The sequence below is a fragment of the Gavialis gangeticus genome, unplaced genomic scaffold (genome assembly GCF_001723915.1).
Source record: "Gavialis gangeticus isolate Ggan-Ray unplaced genomic scaffold, GavGan_comp1, whole genome shotgun sequence".
Lineage (NCBI taxonomy): Eukaryota > Metazoa > Chordata > Crocodylia > Gavialidae > Gavialis > Gavialis gangeticus.
In genome coordinates this window covers 53,347,831-53,366,567 of record NW_017729029.1, presented here as the reverse complement: position 1 = coordinate 53,366,567, position 18,737 = coordinate 53,347,831, and the positions used below count along the sequence as shown (strand labels likewise).

The following is an 18,737-nucleotide window of genomic DNA, read 5'->3' as shown; positions in this document are numbered from 1 at the left end:
CCGCCTCCTTCCCCGTCCTAACTTATATAGCCCCTGTGACCTCATTCACCTGGGCCAGCGGAGGTCAGCCCCAGTTGGCTGTCAGCCAACCAATCTGAAATGCATCACCTGTTACCGGGCAGATTCCAGCTCCCCAGGTAGAAACCCCTCACCCAGGTAAGTGATGCAAGTCACGTAAGCAGAGGGAGCAGGTTCCCCCCTCCCTCAGGAATGCAGCCAGCTCCAGTTCCCTAAAGAGACAGGCTGAGGGTGTGGTCCCCTGTGTGCTGGGCCCACCCTGATTGAATGGTCACAGCACAGAGATTTAAATCACAGTGTCACAGGGCAGAGATTTTTGGGGAGAAACCAAGGTGGCTTTCTGCCACATCCCCTGCTTTCAGATATATGTTCTAGAGATGAAAGACCACGTACCTTAATTTCTAATCCCCCTGAGACACCCAATCTCCCTGCCAAGGCTTCTGTGTCTTTATCATGTTACTCTGTCATGGATACATGACACCAGAGCAAACTCACGTTCTAGAGACAATCAGGGTTGATATTCTTTTCATAATATCAAGTCAAATGCCCTACATCTAAGTGCAAATTACCTGATTACAATCTGCCCATTTAGAGGCAGCAGTGTCTGTTGAGTTCTTTTGCACTGGCCAGACTCACTTACCGACCAACATTTGCTTTCCTGGCACTTGTCATTAGAAAAAATGCAAGTGCTCTGGGGAAAAGCATATCCAAGGAGGTGGGAGTGTCTGGTCCGTATTTGTGGAATTCCTGAATGTTATCAGCAGAAAGATTAAACAGTGCTTTGACTTTCCTTTCAAATGGCCTGTACCGGAAATGCCAAGGTCAGGTCTTCTCTGTAGCCAGAAAAAAACAAGCAGGTATTTGTTCACCTTCCCGCTGGGAAATTTGCAGCACCTGTCATTTGGCTAGAGGGGGAGAACATGAAGGAAGATGAAAGAGTTGCTGAGAGGAAAGGGAGTTCGGTGTAAGAGGAAGCCATGAGGTAAGGAAAGAGGAAAAGAGCTCTGGGTTGTTTATGGAGCAACAACATTGCAAAACTGAGAGCCCCAGATGAATCCACCAAGATAAGTGAGGCCTTGATCTGCTTTGCTCACCCTGATGTGAATCAGTCGGGAGTCTCCACTCACCCCCTGGGGATCAGGCTCTTCCTCACACCTAGACTCACTCCTCCCCGCTGGAAAGCCCTGAAATGGTCAGTAACTCCAGGCCCCACTGAAGTAAATGGGACCCAAAGGAGCTCAGCGCCTCTGAAAGTCAGGTCCTTAATGCCTAAGACGTGCTTGATAGGGAAACAGCCTGGTCCTCAGACGCTGTAACCACTCCTTTCTCTTGTATGGCTGTCTCTGTAGTGCGGCCACCTCAGTGTTTGGGTTCATGCTGGTAGTTTGAAAGACGCCATCCTGTAGTCGAAGCAGATGTACTGAGGTAAATTGGACTCTCTTGGATTTAAGCCAACAAATATTGGCCTGAATGAGATCCAAGATTTAGATCTGATTTTCCTCGCCGCTAGCTGGACCCCTGAGCCCATGTGCAGACAGGGCCCATTTCTGCTCCAGGCCTTAATACATAATCTGTGCTATCACACAGCACGAGCCGTAGCATTTCTCTGAGGGCCCACTGAGTCCCTGCCATAGGGACGCAGCCTTATGCGGTAGCTATTTGAGCGGCTTACGCAGACTACATGCTCTTTTCATTTTCTTGGCTTTGGTGCGAGACCATGATAAACTCCTCATGCCTCCTGCCTCTGCCAGCCTTTGAAAGGACTGAGATAGCTTGGGAATCAATTAAAGACCACATCTGAATCTCCTGTCATAAGCGGGTCAGCTACACCGCTGCGGGGCAAGGGAAAACAGGAGACCTAGCAGTGAGGGAACAGGGTGGAAGAAGAGGAGCGTGAGGATCAGGGGTAGAAAACTAGGAGGAGCGGGGCACAGGGAACACAAGATCAGGAACCCAAGTCCCCCAGGCCCGGTCCAGCGCATCCAGGTAAAAGGCAAGACAGGGCCTTAATCCTCTAGAAAGTCGGTGACAGCTGTTTGGGGCCCACAGACCCACTGGACTCACTGGGATTGTGAGAAAGAACAGAAAGGAGCGTCTTCCCGGAGGGGATTGATTTGCACCCAGAATACTGGTGCCTGAGAGGGATGATCCCACATAGGCTAGTGTCTGCCTCTCAAGTGTTTACAAAGACCCCATTTGCCCCGATTCCTGCCCCAGCATCCTTCATCAGGAGAGAGCCCAAGCGTTCAACCGGATTCATTTTCTGTCCTTGGCTCTGAATGTTTTTTGTGCACATGCCCAGTAAATGGGGGCTGGGGTCAATGGTTTCTAGCTATTAACCCAAATGAAAGACCCCGAGAGCCAAACACTAACTTGGACGGTGAAGCACCTAATGTACTCAGTGCCTCCAGCAGCACTCCCTTTCTCCTTGTGGAAAAGTGGGAGGGGACAGTCTTTCCCAGGACCCTGCTCTGCTTCATGAAACAGTGGGCTGTTAGAGTCAGAGATGTGGCCTGATGCCATGGTATAATTAGCATAGGCATTAATTCAGCCTGTCTGCACTTCCCTGGGCACTAGTCTCTCTAGTCTAAGTGGGAGCCAGGATGTGGGATGTCTTCCTGAGGGGTTGGGAGCCAGGAATCCAGAGGCTGGGGCAGGAATCGGAGAATGGGACAGGTGTAGAGGGCAAGATAAATACAGGGACCCCAGAAGGAGCTGAAGTCCCAGCAGTACAGCCTGGAGCTGGGGGGCAGAGCAGGGCAGGGTAAGAAAGAAGAGAGGAGCCAGGAGGTAAGAGACTAGGGAGGAACGGCAAACTGTAGAGCAGGGGTGGCCAGCCTGCGACACTTGTTCCACAACCGGCACTGGCAGCCACTGTGGGAGGCATGTGGCGGGACGGAAGGGGGCAGGGAGTACAGAGCAGCAGATCAGGCAGGGGAAGGGGAACAGAGTAGCACTCAGGGGGGTGAGGGGCTAATTTGTGCCAAAAAGTTTGGTGGTGCAGAGCACAGAGCCAAACAGGTAAGATGCTGGGCTCACTTCCTGAGGCCTGGCCTTACAGTGCCAAGCAGGTCAGCAGGTACAGCTGGTCCCTCTCTGATCTGGGCGCATCTACACTGCACTGTCATTTAGTACTTGCTTTAGCGACATAATGTCTTGCGCAGGTGCACCCAGCGGGGCTCTTCTTACTGGCAGGCTTGGCACAAGCCTTTCACCCTAGCAGGGCCTGTTACCGCAGAAAACAGAAGCTAGTTTTCCCTCGCCCGTGGAGCCTGCATTGGCTACCAGCTGGGAGAAATGTTCTGTCGCCCACGTCTGGTGACTCCTGGGGATATACTAGACACTGGGGAGGACAAGGCTTGTCTTGTGCCAGATGCCTGGCAGGCTCTTCCCAGTCCTGTTCCTCTCTTTGGGACCTATGTGGTCCACCCCTGAGCGTTCAAAGCATTTTACAGCATGTGCTGACCCGGCCCCTGGTGTATGGCTCTGTTTGTGCCTGCTTCCATGTTGCTTGTTCACACGTTTCTGGATCCTTTCCTCCTTCAGTGAGGACCCCCTGGTCCCAGCCACTCCACCTGCTCAATGTTTGGAGGGGGCTGAAATTCTCTTCCCTGCACCACTACCATCATTATTGTGTGCTTGAGATTTACTGGCTGGGAGCCACCTGGCGAGTGCTGGCCACCACCTCCAGAACGATGCCTCAGTATCAGACTTCGGGAAATCAGGCTCACCTGGCTGGGTTTTCATCCTAGGTAGTTCTTAGCAGGGTCGTAGAAGGTAGGAGGGCAAAACCCAAGTCCATTGGTCCCTGTCTTCACTACAACTGATGCTGTTGCTACCGCTGGTAGAAATTAGAGGTTCCACTTTTGCTACAAACTCAGGTTAATTTAGCACAAGACGTGGAATTGCCCGTCTGCGGGGAGCGATCCATTTCTGTCCCTTACCAGGACTCTCAAACATAATTTCCTAATGAAGAGCACTGGTTATTGCTGCTCTGTTCCCAGCTCATCCACACCGACAAACAATCATCGTGGCAAAGCATTAAACACAGCAGCCTGGTGTAGAGAATAGCCAGTGCTGAGATGAATGAAACGAGGGCCAGGAGGTGAGGCTCCAGGGAAGGTGGTACTGCGAACACAGCAGGGTTTAATTGCCTGCTCTTTGGTGTCTCTCCTTGATTTAATTTTCTTGTTTCTCAGACCTAAGCCTTCCCCAGGGTCCTGCATTCATCCTACTCGTGACTCCAGGGAACAGTCTCTTTCTCAGACCACAGGGGATGGTCTCCGTTTCCATGTGCTTTGTCTACTTGCTTCTAGAACCATGCCTGAGTTCCTGTCTCCCTGCACATCTGTCTGCTCACACTGGTTCTGGGCCTCACTGCTTTCTCTTTGCTTCTAGCACTTCCTTTGTGATGACAATGACACCTCCATCTGAAGAGCTGCGTCCCAAGTATTCACATACACACCCGGCAATATCTGCTGCGGTAGGGGACCGTTCATTCTATGCAGGTTTTTCCAGGCTTTTGGCAGTGGTGGTCTTAGGGTTGTTGGGGCCCTGGGCAAGAGAGTCACTTGGGGATTAATTTTGAAGACCTATAAGCAATTTGGACATTTTCGATTTCAATTGTACTTTGCCCTATCCGTGAAACTGCAATGAAAGTATCTTAATACAATAGTGATAATACAAATATGCACTGTAATTAATTTTTATTACAACTGGAGTGGAGAATATCACACAATACATTTAATCAACACAACACTCTGACCGCAAGTCATAACAAATCTATTTTATTGAGAGACATATTATGAACAGAGGACAGATTTTCGCACCAAAATAAACTGGAGTCAATGGTCAATTCATTGCTCCTACACCCCAGTTGATAATCAGTATTCATAAGTTGAAGAAAGAACAAAGTTTTTAATAAGTTGAAGAAAGAAAGGGTTTGTTGATGTTGAGCTATATTCTAAGTTCATTCTATGTTTAAAATTTTGGGGCCCCCTAAAGTGTGGGGCCCTGGCCAGTCGCCCGGTTTGCCCTCCCCTAAGGCCGCTACTGCTTTTGGGGCCAGGGAAATGCAGGGCGTCAAAAAGCCTTACTACCTGTTGGGCATTATGTTAGTGACAGACACAAGGTAACTACATTTTTCTTCTGTGTTACCTGGCAGGGGAAGAAGTATCATTTCCATGTAGAGCATTAAGAGTACAGAAAATTCAAGTATGTTGTTTCTCCGGGGACTGACGCATCTATGCTCTCTCTCAACTCAAGCACAAGCACAGAAGTTCGGAGCGGCAGAAGCCTGCTGCATCCTGCAGCATGTCTCCCTGCTAATGCTGTCCCTCTCCTCCCTAAAGGGATCCTCTACAAGGAAAGGTGGCATTTGGGATGCTTAGTGAGTGCTTGGTGCTGCGTAGCCTGAGAGGAAGTCTGTTGGCTCCAAGGACCTCCATGCCAAGGGCCTGCCCCAGCTCAGTGGGAGTTTTACAAACATCTTTAGTGGGAGCACGAGTGGGGCTTCCACACGTCAGTGTGCACCTGCACGCCCACGATGCAGGCACCAAAAAGCCAACCTTGGAGCAAATGTTGTTCTGGTTCTTTCCTTTTTGAAACACAATGGAATGCCTGGACATTGACTCTGCTTTTCTATTGGCTGGTGTCACTGTTGCCTGGGTGACTGCTATGTGCAAACACTCTTTTAGGGAACTCTGTGAGGTAGCAGCTTAACGAGCCCTGGGAATCTGCAGCCTGAGGGAGAGAGCAGCTCCCGGCACTGAGGAAAGAACTCGAGTGCACTGAGACAGGTAGGACAGCCCCTGTGTGAATGCAGTGCCCAACAAACTGCACAGCACTTCACTGAAAGCTGCAACCTTTACAAATGCCCAGACAGAATCCGGACATGGAGCTGTCATACGAGACAGTGGCTCGTAGATATGGAAGTTGGTATCTGATGCTATACAAGAGAGAGACCGGTAGGCATGAGAACTCTGGCACCCTTTCAGCCAGGGACCTGACACAGACATGGCACAGCTGATACCACTTGCTGGGAATGACCCAGCCCTCCCTCCCTGCCAGCCAAACCTTCCAAATTGCTCTTTGCATATTACAGCAGAAGACAGATTCCCCTTCTCGTCAAATGCAATAAAAGTTAGACATGAGAACAGAAGTGGCTTCCTAATGGTGGCAGGGAGTGTGCGTGTGTGGTGGTGGTGGGGTGTTCTAGGACTAGACCTGGCTGTGTACAGAAAACAAGAGATCAAAGAATAGTGTGGGATTGGCCAATTGTGGCAGCCACTTTCTGGGTCATCTGAAGGTCTGTTATGATGGATGAGGGTTATAACGGGCCCAAATCTATCACAGTCTTGTGTACAAGACCGCTGTTACTGAGTTTGAGTCTTTCTCTTTCTAATGCTCAAGATCATGGACGTGGAAGACGAAGATGAAGCCATCAGAGAGAAAGCACAGAGTTTAATCGAAACTGTCATCAGGGGTGTGAAAGAGCATCTTGAAGCTTTGCAAAAAAAAGAGAGAGGTATTCAAATACTGCATTTGCTGCCTAGGAAACCTTGCCCTGTCTAGGCACATCAGCTAGATTAACCAGCAGGTGGTCTGTTTTCAGAAGCTGATTACGTCATTGGAAACATTCAGTGGATCACATGCAAGGACTTTACGGTGGAGAGGGGAAGGCAGCAGATCGAGGAGTACATATCTGTAAGTGTCAGAGCCAGTTGGTATTTGATTTCATTACTAGGTAGAGAGGCTGACTGCACCCTCAGGGCCTGCTCCCAATAGTTGTCATGTATAATTTATTTCTGAAGCAACTGCTATGGACAACAGAGACACCACAAATGCAGACCCAGGGCCCTTGGTCCATGTGTCTATGAAGCAGTTAATCCTTACAGTTTGTGCATTGGAGGGGTTTCAGCTTCTCAGCTTGACTGTCAGTTGTCACAGCCTAACAGCATACAAGCTTGGAAAACCTGCTTCAGGCTGAAAGTTAGCTCATCTGCAGTCAGTTGTTTCCAGACAGCTCCCAAAGCCCTTCCAGAGCTTCTGAAGGACTTCTTTTCCACCCTCTTCCCAACTTCAGTGCTCTACTCAATGGAACCCTTTCCTCTTGGCTCATGTGCCCTTTCTTCTTCCTCTCCTGGGTGTCCTCCACAAGCTGGTTGCTTCTACCAGCTAATCCCAAAGTCCTGGGGTTGACAGCTTGGGGCTTAGAGATGTGCCCCAAGCTCAGGTGTGAAATCCCACTGTTGCAGCTACTCCACATTATGGACACCAAGTGTACAGCAAGGGTTAGTAGTTTCCTTCAAACTGACTGCACCCAGATTATTTCAGTGTGTACTAGAGAGCACCCACAAAGGGAGGTAGGGCACTGTACATTCACAGCCTACTTCACTGCACACCAGCTTCTGTGGGCAGTCAGACCACTGCTGTGACCAGCAGTTCTCCACATTTTGAGACTTGAGGCCCTACTCAGAATCCATCAGCTCTCAGCTTTCACTCCATTTTAGACTATGGAAAAATACCAGAGCAATCCTGCTGTTGCAAGGAATTCAGAAAGCCCACAACAGGGCTGGGTGGCTTTGACACTATAGATTCTTGTCTGAAATCTCTGGGTGTATCTTGTGAAATCACGTGGGTGCTTGCAAGCTGAGCAGCGCTAATGTTATGCTGAACCCTTAAAAGGATCTTGAGCCCCCACCAAGGTGTTGTGGTGTTCTCTGCTTGAGAACCAATCAAAAAAGGACAAGTCTGCCTGAAGCAAAAGGGCCCACTGAGTTAGTGAGGAAAGGTATGCAACTTTCTGCAGTCAGTGATTCCCCCCAGAAGTGCCGTGGCTAGCATCACAGCCTTGCAGTATTGAAAATGAGCACTGTGCATGTTCTGTAACAGGGGAGGTCCCACCCTCACTCCCTCCCATTCCAGTTCCCTTCTCCTGCCTGATCTGCTGTTTTGCGCTCCCTGCCCCCTCCCCAATTTTCTGCCTCAGAAGTGCTGCAGCACCAAGCCTGTACTTTGATCCACCATCCCTTAGTGTAGACATTGTTCTCTGTGCATGTAATTCTTCCCTGAACCTTGTTACCCTAATTGTCACAGTAACAGGTGGCAGAAGTTGTCAAGGGCACGAGAACATTCTCTCTTCCTCTGGTCCAAGTTGCCCTTTAACTTCCTTGTGCCTTCTCATTCATGATTTGGTTAACAGTGTTAAACAAAAGTGACTTGATCTCTTTTTAGCACTTCCCTTAAGTCAGCTGTCCCAGCAAGAAGGGATCTCTTACAGTGTGGTGTGTGTTCAGCAGACCTGGGAGTTCCATGAAAGCTGGCTTCACTGGTCAGATTTCCTCAAGGAAGAACAACTGAAGTACAGCAAGAGGTACCATTACCGGGTCCGTTGGAGCATCCCGACATGCAGGAAGCCCATCCCTCAAGCAACTGCATGCACCTACTTCATTGTAGAGATCTCCAACATTAAACCTCCTGTAAGTAATACTCAACCAACCTTTCAGAATGTAGCAGTAGAAATCTAATTTCTCTGTGGAATGAAAGAGAGCCATAGTTTAAATGATTACTCTGCAAGAAAATTAGCCTGTGCCATTCTGAACTTCATTACTTCAATGTCCTTTCCAGACAAGATTATGGCTTGACTCTCTCTCTGCTAATGATGTTTTGCTCTCCCTTACCCTCAATCCTAGTGTCTGCTACTGATATCTTCTAATTGATTTTATACTATCCGCCCATACACATTCTTTAACATGAGGGGGAGGGGATAATCACATGGCTACACGTCAAAATAAATAAAGTTTCCAGATATACATTTGACTCTTTTTTTTAACTTCTGCCCTTTTGGTTAGGTCCAATCCAGAGCATTTCCAGTTTCTGAGTTTCACATTCAGTAACACAGTAGCCATGATCTACTCCAATGTCTGACTCTTAGTCTCTATGGATGGTTAGATCTGCAAGCAGACACTTATTCTAATTCCTATCAAATTATGTAACAGTAGATTGCTGTCCTGCTATGCAGAGCATTCCAAAATAGTGGAATTTTTTGGTTGAATTAAATGCCTACTTTGAAATTGTGCTATAGCAAATGTGAAAACTGTCCTTTCATCTATTGCAGACCTTGCCCATTGAGGTGTTCTTTATCTTGGAATCCAATAGGCTGATTCACAGGTATATTTTATTCTACAGGTTTTTTAAGTAATGCAGCTATTTAAGATGTGCTTAAAACACAGCTGATTTCAGATATCCTGACTGCATTAGAAGTGGTATACTGGTGACAGCCACTATCAGGAGTCCATTAGTTTGCTAATTCTGTCTGGCTTGGTCTTAGCTCCAGCACTGGTTGGCTACTCTACATTATACCAGTTGGCAATAGTCCCACCAGGGCCATGCCCTTACTGCCCCTGCTCCTCCCAAGACTGAGTGGTGATGATGGTATAAAGTTATTCTGGTTGACCTGTATCTACCAACTACCCTCCCTGCCCTCCAAAGAGTTTCAGCCCCTTTTTATTCTTCCTGGCATAATGAGAGCAAAGTAGAGCTGAGAACCTGATCTCTGTGCTGTGAGCTGCTGCACTGGAGCACATTGATGTAGCTTCCCCTTATCAGTCTTGATAGGGATTTTAAGAGCAGCATGTTCAGGACAGTGCTTCCTAGGCAGCAGAAAAGGCTGCTGTCAACTAGCACAGCTCCTGAAAAACCCCTGTCTTTCTAACTTAATGAAATTGGGGTAAAATCTTATTAGTCACTTCTAGCCAGCCTAGCTCGTGCTAGCTAGCATTGATAGACTCCATGACATGGCCACCTCCTCCAACCACACAGATTAATGCTGGCTTTATGAAAAGAAAGTTATGTGCTACACCAAGAGAAAAACCAACCTGCATTCAAAGGCCACTCATAGCTCCTGAACTTTGTCTCCACCTAATTGTGACCTTTGTTCTTAACATCTGTCCTACCTTTTCCACCCTAGACCAGGACGGTGTCGCTTTAGGGAGAAGTGGCTCAAGGACATAATTGAAAGCAAAATGAGCCTTGTGGAGAGCATAACCTTCTAAACAAGTGTATACTGCAGATTAAAAAATCCACTCTTCCAGGATGCTCAAGGCTTGGCAGTGTTTTATTAAAGACAGAACAGGCACAGTATGACAGAGTGTGTGTGTGTGAGGGAGGGAGGTGGTGCTGGGGGGGGCGGGGGGTGACAGGATGGACAGGGACCTTTCCTTCTCTAACGGTAGTTTATATCTTACACATGACTAATACATTCATAGGCACAGTGAAAAAGTGTTAACTTCAGGCGAAGCCGACAGTAATTACCTGAAGGCCCTGACCTTCCAACTGTCTCCTCTGCCTGAAAGACCCTTGAACTCACACAGAACTGCCTTGACTTCAGTCACTGAGCTGAGGCCTGCTGACTGGATAGGGAGGAAAACAGCTAGATTCAGTCGAGTGTTTGATTAAACAAGGGTTACAAAGATACCAGTGAAAGTGGTAACAGGATTTTTTGTAGGTGTTTATAGAAACATATAAATTATTTCCACCACAAGCACACCAAACCCAGCGATTTAAAAAAAAGCCTCAGGAAAATGCTTTATTTAAAAAAAAAAAAAAAGTCAGGATGCATAAGTTAAAGCATATAAAGGAGAGAGCTTTCTCAAATACATGCCTGATGATGACTCAGTAAGTTTACACTGAATAAGCATTATCTGGAAGAAGCCTTCCAACACAGCTCTTAAAAGCAATGTAATATTGCTCAGACAAAGGAGGTCAAGGTCCCAGATTAAAGTAATGTGAAGGGTTAGTTCTGGAACATCTCCAAGAACCAAGAAATTCAGAATGGAAAGATGCATCTGCAGTTCCTGCCTCTGTATGTCCAGGGCTTCCACTAGCTCTACTGTTGCACTGAGATCAACGTACAGCATACCCCAAAAGGAGGCCAGCTAGTCGGCCCCCAGGCTTTTGCAGGTTCTAGGTCAGTAGTAACCCTCAGTGTTACTACTTTGACAGCATACATCGATTGCAATAGAAGTATCTGCAAGTAATGGAAGCCGATCCATATTTAATTACAAATTTCTACATACAAGTGTAGCTGTACAAACGATCCAACTGTTTGGTTCTTAGAAAGGTAAGTAAATGAAGCTCAGGAATTCCCTAGGTTTTGCTACTACAAGTAGCCAGTTTATGATGGACAAGTCTATAGTCATTGGTCAAAATAAATGGGAGATGGCATTTATCCATATCACCAGCAGGTGACCCGTCCCTCCTGAGGCAGATGGTGGCAGCCTGCTGTGTCCGATTCACTAATACAGCACATTTCCATCACTCTGATCACAAACCTTCCCTTTGTGCTGCTCATTTTCATTACCCAAGATTCTGTACTGCCACTTATGGCAGTTCCCTGCAGCTGGGGAACGAACTGTTCAAGCAAACTACCCACGAGTAATTGTGCTTCTTCGAAACAAGCAATCTATTCCAGAGGGCCAGAAGGTCAGACAGAAGGCACTATACCACTGGACAGCTCCTTGCAAATCGCAGGAGCAGGTTAGCTGCTGTGTACTGCAATCAGTGCTGCCCACCCACAAGGATATCTATTTGTCTTCTTTGCCCTTAGTTTTTCTGTAGACCATTTCCCGGAAGCTCGCCAGGATCTTGTTCTCTCGCTTCCGCCTCTCCTCCTGGTTGAAAGATGCCAGCGCTCTCTTTTCATCTGCACTGTAGATCTGGTTCTCTTTACGCAGACGCACAGCCTCCATTCGCCGATGCCTGAGAACAAGAACATTGCATCTCTCATCTGTCACAGAACATTTCCCTACCGCCTGGTGCAAAGCCAACATGTCAACCTGTACTAAGCTGTCAGGAAGCCCCATGCTGACCCTCCCTCAAAGTCTAAACATCAGACATACAGTGATGCAACCTGCTCATTTTCAAGCGTAAGAAAATCAAGGGACGGAGGGTTGCAAAGTATTTTCCCCTCTGGAAAAAAAACCACACTTATCACTGACTTCTTTTGGTCACCAGAGATGAGTAACTAGATTTGCAGTGAGACAGAGTTTAACTTTTATCCTCGCACAGTGCTCACAAGCTGCAATGTTTCTTTTTCTTTCAACTGGTTTGGGAGAAGTTCCCTCTTAGTTTAGAATCCCATTCCCCACCCATTGCATGGCAAAAAAAAAGGCACAAGGCCTTGGTTTCCTCAAGCCACAGGCAACCTCACACATTGAGAAACCTACCTGCTACCGCTCATTACATAGCCAGAACTCTCAAATGATGCAATTTCTTCACTGGTCAAGCCAATTTCACCTCTTCGGGGGATGCGTTTTCCAGCCTTTACGTATTCTGCCATAGCTGCACCCTCACCAGGCAGCAAAGCATGGCCGTAGCTTAAAGAGAGGAAAATAATTTCATCAGTGCCAACTCAGAGAGCACAAAAAAAGACTACTAAAGAATCAGTGCCCTCTCCTCTACACACCATGACCAGTCCTCTCATTACTTTCCCAATATTTCTTGGTTGCTGGTTTGTTTCTACATTATAGCAATTTCCCCTAATAAGAGCTACTTGCTCACCAAATCTGATGTTGAGCCTGTCTGTACAGAAGGGGATAGAAAGCTAAGTAATAGCAGCAATGGGGAACGCGCTTTAATAGTAAGCCAGGATGGAGTCACCACATTTCAGGGACTAGGAGAAAAAAAAAAGATACTGGTACATAGTTACTTTGTTGCAAAATTTAACATTTGTTACTTGTGTTGCAACAGAAGGGCAGAGTGTTCTTGCTGATTTTGAAATAAAAGTATCAGCCCAGCTTTGAAATTAAAGTCTCTGTAAAAGTATTCCTTTGCCTCAGAGCAGCATTTACCATCTTGTAACAGTATATGACAGCTCAGTAACAACTAAAACAAGCACAGGAAGACATTTTTTAGTATAGTGAAGCCAGGTAAGAGGTGGAAAGGCAACTTTTGTGCTAATTTAGTTGACATGATCTATTTGTGTAAGCTGCACATGATTGCTTACTTCAAAGGCCTGTCATCTTGTGAGGCATGCGATTTTGGAGCTTCTGGCCCAATCAAACTGTCAGCTTCTGTATTTTCTGCAATACACAAACAATGAGGAGGATTACTATTGGAACTCTTCATTTTTATGAAAATACAGGACAAAAAAATCATGTCGGTTAGTGTCAATAATATATACAGTGTCAATATATAGTGTCTCTATATGAGCCACGTTACTGAAAAGAATACCCAGGAGTTTTGAACTGAAGAAACCTACTTGATCTCTCAATCCAGAGATCTTCCCCTTGAAGCGCTTCATCCTCCGAATCTTCACTGCTGGAATCACTAGATTCTTTACGACTTCTCTTCTTCTTCTTCTTCTTTGACTTTTTCCTATTACAAAGTTAGAGATGCTTAGTTGGTTAAAGCACTTTTCTGGTACACAGGAGACACTGGGTTCATATCCCAGTAGGGCCTGCTTTTATAACTGGGCTCAAAGTGTAGAAATCAATGGCTCAAGGTCTAGTTGGCAGCCGGTATCAAATGGAGTGCCCCAGGGGTTGGTTGGTCTTGGGGCTGGTTTTGTTTAATATTTTCATTCATGACCTGGAAGACGGGATACACCCTCAGCAAGTTTGCAGACACTACGCCTGGGGAAGTAGTAGATATGCTGGAGGGTAGGGCTAGGATTCAGAGAGACCTCAACAAATTGCAGAATTGGACCAAAAGAAATCTCATGAGGATCAATAAAAAGAAGCAAACAGTCCTGCACTCAGGGGAGAACTATCCCGTGCACCAGTACTGGCTGGGGGCTGACTGGCTAAGCAGCAGCTCTGCAGAAAATAACCTGGGGGTTACAGTGGACATTAAGGTGGATATGGGCCAACAGTGTGCCCTTGTTGCCAAGAAGGCTAATGACATACTGGGCTGCGTTAGTAGGATTGTTGCCAGCAGATCATGGGAAGTGATTATTTCCCTCTATTTGGCACTGATGAGGCCACACTTGGAGTACCGTGTCCAGTTTTGGGGGCCCCCCCATTATAGAAAGGATGTGGACAAATTGGAGAGAGTCCAGTGGAGGGCAAAAAAAATGGTGGGGGGGCTAGGGGACATGACTTCTGAAGAGAGGCTGAAGAAACTGGGCTTATTTAGCCTGGAGAAGGGAAGCCTGAGGGGATTTAATAGCAGCCTTCAACTACCTGAAGGGGAGGGGGCTTGAAAGATCATGGACTGTTCTTAGTGGTGGCAGATAACAGAACAACGAGCAACAGTCTCAAGTTGCAGCAAGGGGAGTTGAGGTTAGATATCAGAAAAAACATTCCCATTAGGAGGGTAGTAAAGCACCGGAACAGGCTACCCAGAGAAGTTACTGAATCTCCATTCTTGGAGGTTTTTAAAAGCCAACTAGAAAAAGCCTTGGCTGGGATGATCTACTTGGGGATGGTCCTGCTTTGAGCAGGGGGTTGCACTAGATGACCCGAGGTCCCTTCCATGCCTAATTTTCTATGATTCTATGCTCCTTAACAGGCCTACTGGCTAGAAGGGCTAGAAGAAAAGGGCTAGAAGACCAGATTGAAGCAATCAGTGTTTTGTTTTGTTTCTTTAACACCACAGCCAAGAGAATAAATCTGAATTCCCTCTTTTTTGTTATTTAACTGTTAAATAAGCCACAGAACACCCTGATCCAACATGTGATATCACAAGTAACATAACCCCGTCTTTGGGAGGCAGCTCTTCCAAGTCTGGATTAGGGTCTTTTGCTAACTAAGATTCAGCATGTTTAAAGCTGAAACATGCACTTAGGCTGCTATTAATAAGAGAAACAGAGGTGGAAGCTTTGGTGCTGCCCCCTAAAGGAATCAAAACTGCAGCACTTTCAATGCAACATGGTAGAGGTGTCCCTTACTTTCTGTGCTTCTTTTTCTTCTTGGTTTTCTTTTTATCTTCATCTAAAAAAAGAAATCAGAAGATCATAAAGTACTGTATTAATATAATGTGGTCTGAGTCTTGGAAGAAAAAAATTCCCCTTTACAAAGCTCAGTTAAGAGACTACAAGGTACACAGCACTGAGCAAATCCCCAAAGTGGCCAAGCACAGGATGAAAACAGAACTGCTCCCTGGATTCCCTCAGTGCACTGCACACCTCAAAAGCACTTGGAGACCAGCACTAGGCACTAAAATAGGGAGTCCCCTCCCTGGCCATTTACTGCAGTCACCTGACTGAAATAATTAGAGATGCACCAATATATTGGTCCATATTGCATTAGCATCGATAAAAGGAAAATTGACATTATTGGCAATCAGCTTTTTTTGGCCCGTTTAGCCGATAACGTCACAGATAAATGCTGCATGCGTGTGGATAGTCTCAGCGTGCACACAGCCAGCAATGCAGCCCCGCAGCTTGCAGAGCAGCATCTGGCTGGTAAGTTTGTGGGTTGTGGAGGGAAGAGGCGTGGGGGAGGGGAGAACAGATTGAGGCCCCCATCATGAGGGAGAGAGTGGGGTCGCAGCAGGCATGGCCCAGCTGGGGTGGAAGGTGGTATGGGAAGGAGCCACAGGAGGTTCACCTGAGGGGTGGCTCCCTGCTGCTGCATACACCTCCAAGGGAGGCATGGGGACTCGTGCTCCTGGATTTGTGCTTAGGGTGAGGGCGGACTGCCTGCTGCATGCTGGGGCCAGGGGCTGCACCAGCCTCTTCCTGATGTGGGGTTGGGTCAAGACTGGGCACAGGTAGGGTGGGTGGTAGTGGTGCTGGGAGGGGGGGCTACAGAGTAGGCTACAGCCACCCGAAAATCACTGCAGCCACCCTCCCAGCACCACCCCAGGCGCAGCCCCAGTCCAAGCCCTCTGCCGGGAAGAGCCTGACCCCAAGTCTGCAGCAGGCAGCTCACCCTCACCCCATGCACAAATCTGGGGAGCACATACCTCCCCCAGGGGTGTGCACAGTAGCAAGAACCACCCACTCTCCCCCCACCCCGCGCCCCCTGGCCTGTGGCTTTGCCCTGTCCTTGCTGGGCAGCACCTGCCCCTGACCCGGCCCCATTCCCTCCCTCACCGTGGCAATCTCAATCTGGCCCCTCCACGTCCTTTCCCCCCCCCAGACACCTTCCACTCCCAGAGACTTACCAGCCAGACACTGCTCTCCAAGTTGCTGGGCTGCGTATTGGCTATCGGATCGGTATCGGCCAATAGGGCTGGTTAATAATCAGCCATTGGTATTGACCAAAAAAATCTTTATCGGTGCACCCCTAGAAATAATGCTTAAGAAGGTACATGCAATGTCACACAGTCTGCTCCAGTTCCTACCACACTTGACCTGAAAACTAATGGCCTACATTACAGCCAGGATATCATTCCCTGATGGCTGAACCTCATGCATTGAAGCTGGAGCTATGATGCTTCTGTGCTAGAAGACTGCTGTAATAAGATGAAAGACTCTATATTACAGGTGTATTAAGGAAAGATCCGAGTGATCGCTTAGTGCAAAAACAGGCTTTTCCACATGTAAGAGGTGGTAAGGAAATCAGAAAAGGAAGAGGGACAAGGAAAATGTTACACTTGATTCTTAAACAGAACACGAAAAAGTTAAAGTTGAAAGCAGACATTGACACAATTACAACAATATCCTACAGGTGTTATGGCTATTCTTCACAATGCAGATTAAGCAACTGAAACAAAACCTCTGGACATCAGGAAGATACCAAACAAAAAGCAGGAGCATTACTGACCATGACCGCAAACATACAGGAGAAGGTTTCAGATGATGCACACCAAGAGAAGCTGTGTTCTTACCACTGGAGTTCAGCTCAGAGTCAGACCCGCTGTCACTGTCCTCAGAATGCTTTTTGCGTTTCCTTTTTGATGATTTTTTCTTCTTTTTCTTTTTCTTCTTCTTTTTCTCTTCTGAAAGAGTGTGTTACAAACCAGATGAGCAGTCTAGCTTCATAAATCCTTCTGGATCTTGGTATCATGCTTGCTTCCGAATTCTACAAGAAGTCAATGAACTTCTCGGCAAATAACATCATCGGGCACTAGCCTGAGATGTTCTATTAATATGTAAATTATTTTGATAGTAAAAATTAAATACCTTCTGAACTGGAATCTGAAGAGCTGCTTTTAGATTTTGCCTCCTCATCTTCCACTGGAGTATGCTCATCAGAACTGAAGAGAAACAAAGAGTTTAACTAATTATGATTTTAAGCAAAGATCGCCAATTATCCAAAAGCACGCACATGAACAACTGTGTGCATATTCAGAAACTGAGTCAGTCATGAATTAAACCATTAAGCAGCCAATTTAAAATATACAAGTCACTTTCAGAAAAACGCTACTAAAGAATCTTAATTTGACTGACAACATATCAGAGTCTTCTGCAAGGGGTGTTTTGGGATTATATGAAATATCATGAACTGATCATATCAGTCTAGTGATCTGTTGATGCGTGTAACGGGACTTCCTTAAAAAAGCAAAACAAACAAAAAACCAAAATGAGTAGAATTAGGGCAACTAAATACTTAATTTTTTTTAACTGACATATTAAGTAAAGTTTTATTCTGGCCTGACATAAGATACATAATAGAAATTATAAATATACTGAAGTAATGAAATTATTAATACCTTTATTTGGGGACACTACTACAGACAAGGGTCCCAGAAAGAATGGGGGGAAGGGGGGGGCAACCACAAAACAATGTTACTTACTCTGGGTCAGGAACCTTTGGTGAAAGCCCCCAGATTTCAGGTGCTCCCAGTTCTCCAATTCTCTCTCTCTCATTTAGTCTCCTGTGAAGATCCCCATCAGCATTAAATTCCCACATACTATTCTTCCCAACCGTACATTCAAAAGAGGAGTTGTTTGTATCTCTGCATGCTAGCATTTTTAATCTCCCAGGCCAGACACAATGAGGGGACACCCTTTCTTCAGCGGAAACACTTCACGTTTTTTTCTTCCATGGCCAAACACTACGCGTCTCAAGCTAAGAACAGGACTCAACTGAATTTTGTTTTGCTCAGTCCCCAAAGGGGTCGGTCTGTCTGAAGTACAAAAACAGGCTGCTCTGTCTTGAAAACCAAGGCAGACCTAAAAGAAGGCACCTGCCCGTTTTTTTGTGCAGCTTAATAAAACAAATATTTTGGTCACATTACAACAGTTCCATTCAGGAATCTGGTGCAATCTTCCAAATGGGTCATTTCAGACATGCTATTTATTACAATGCAAAACAAATCCAGTCCAAAACAAATCGCAGAAGTGGCTTTACCAGGCGCACAGGTACTCAAGAAGGCTTTGTGGCTGCCCGCCTTGTGAAGACCAGGAGTGCAGCCCCAGCGAGGACAAGCCCTGCCCCAGGAAGCTCTACTTGGAGCTGAGTTTGGGCTGCACGTTTGTGCGCTCCTCACCTCTGCAGGCTCCTCTCTAGCACACGCTGCTCAAGGAAACCATTCCCTTGCCCCCCCGACACTTGCTTTTCTTGGGGTGACATCCCTGGAGCGCTCCTGCGTGCAGCCTCCCTCCCCAGGGGCCTCTCTTTTTAAGGGGGAAAGGGGGAGCCGGGAGCCCCGGGAGGGGACGGGGCCCGCACTCGCCTCTGCCGCAGCAGCTCCTCCTTCTCTTTCTCGTAGTCCTCGGGCCACAGCTTCCCGCCGTGGTGGTGGCCGTGGTGAGCCGAGGCCGGAGGCCGGGAACGGCTACGGCTGTGGCTGCGGCTGCGGCCCTGTCGGCGCCCCGGGGCCTTGGA

The 18,737-nt window shown here is 47.1% G+C and overlaps 2 protein-coding genes across 6 annotated transcripts in view; one reads left to right on the top strand and one right to left on the bottom strand.

The window, feature by feature from the left end:
• The first annotated feature begins 4,696 nt into the window (after positions 1-4,696).
• Positions 4,697-10,115, top strand: AKAP14 (A-kinase anchoring protein 14). Of its 5 annotated transcripts, none has more exons than XM_019521599.1 (6): positions 4,697-5,816; positions 6,430-6,544; positions 6,617-6,723; positions 8,316-8,498; positions 9,137-9,189; positions 9,989-10,115. In XM_019521599.1, the coding sequence occupies exons 2-6, from the start codon at positions 6,433-6,435 to the stop codon at positions 10,071-10,073; spliced, it is 540 nt and encodes a 179-aa protein (XP_019377144.1). In that variant the 5' UTR covers positions 4,697-5,816; positions 6,430-6,432; the 3' UTR covers positions 10,074-10,115. The 5 variants fall into 5 exon arrangements, with proteins under 5 accessions (XP_019377144.1, XP_019377146.1, XP_019377145.1 ...); XM_019521601.1 differs by having other exon boundaries at positions 4,699-5,816; positions 6,632-6,723; XM_019521600.1 differs by having other exon boundaries at positions 4,699-5,816; positions 8,319-8,498.
• Positions 10,116-10,512: 397 nt separating this feature from the next.
• NKAP (NFKB activating protein) overlaps positions 10,513-18,737 on the bottom strand; it is an 8,414-nt gene continuing 189 nt past the window's right edge. Inside the window, exons 2-10 of the mRNA XM_019521047.1 lie at positions 18,586-18,731; positions 17,704-17,784; positions 17,090-17,163; positions 16,795-16,905; positions 14,909-14,951; positions 13,280-13,395; positions 13,025-13,100; positions 12,246-12,395; positions 10,513-11,778 (exon numbers count right to left, since the gene is read on the bottom strand). Coding sequence (XP_019376592.1) covers positions 11,604-11,778; positions 12,246-12,395; positions 13,025-13,100; positions 13,280-13,395; positions 14,909-14,951; positions 16,795-16,905; positions 17,090-17,163; positions 17,704-17,784; positions 18,586-18,731 — 972 coding nt within the window. The 3' untranslated portion in view covers positions 10,513-11,603. The remainder of the gene's footprint in view (positions 11,779-12,245; positions 12,396-13,024; positions 13,101-13,279; positions 13,396-14,908; positions 14,952-16,794; positions 16,906-17,089; positions 17,164-17,703; positions 17,785-18,585; positions 18,732-18,737) is intronic.

What these genes read in the sequence shown, in the direction of transcription:
- AKAP14 (XM_019521599.1), top strand. Translation starts at nt 6,433, where the DNA reads ATGGACGTGGAAGACGAAGATGAAGCCATCAGAGAGAAAGCACAGAGT. An exon ending in TTTGCAAAAAAAAGAGAGAG is followed by an intron (nt 6,545 to 6,616) that starts GTATTCAAATAC and finishes ATTAACCAGCAG; the next exon opens with GTGGTCTGTTTTCAGAAGCT. An exon ending in TCCAATAGGCTGATTCACAG is followed by an intron (nt 9,190 to 9,988) that starts GTATATTTTATT and finishes TTTCCACCCTAG; the next exon opens with ACCAGGACGGTGTCGCTTTA.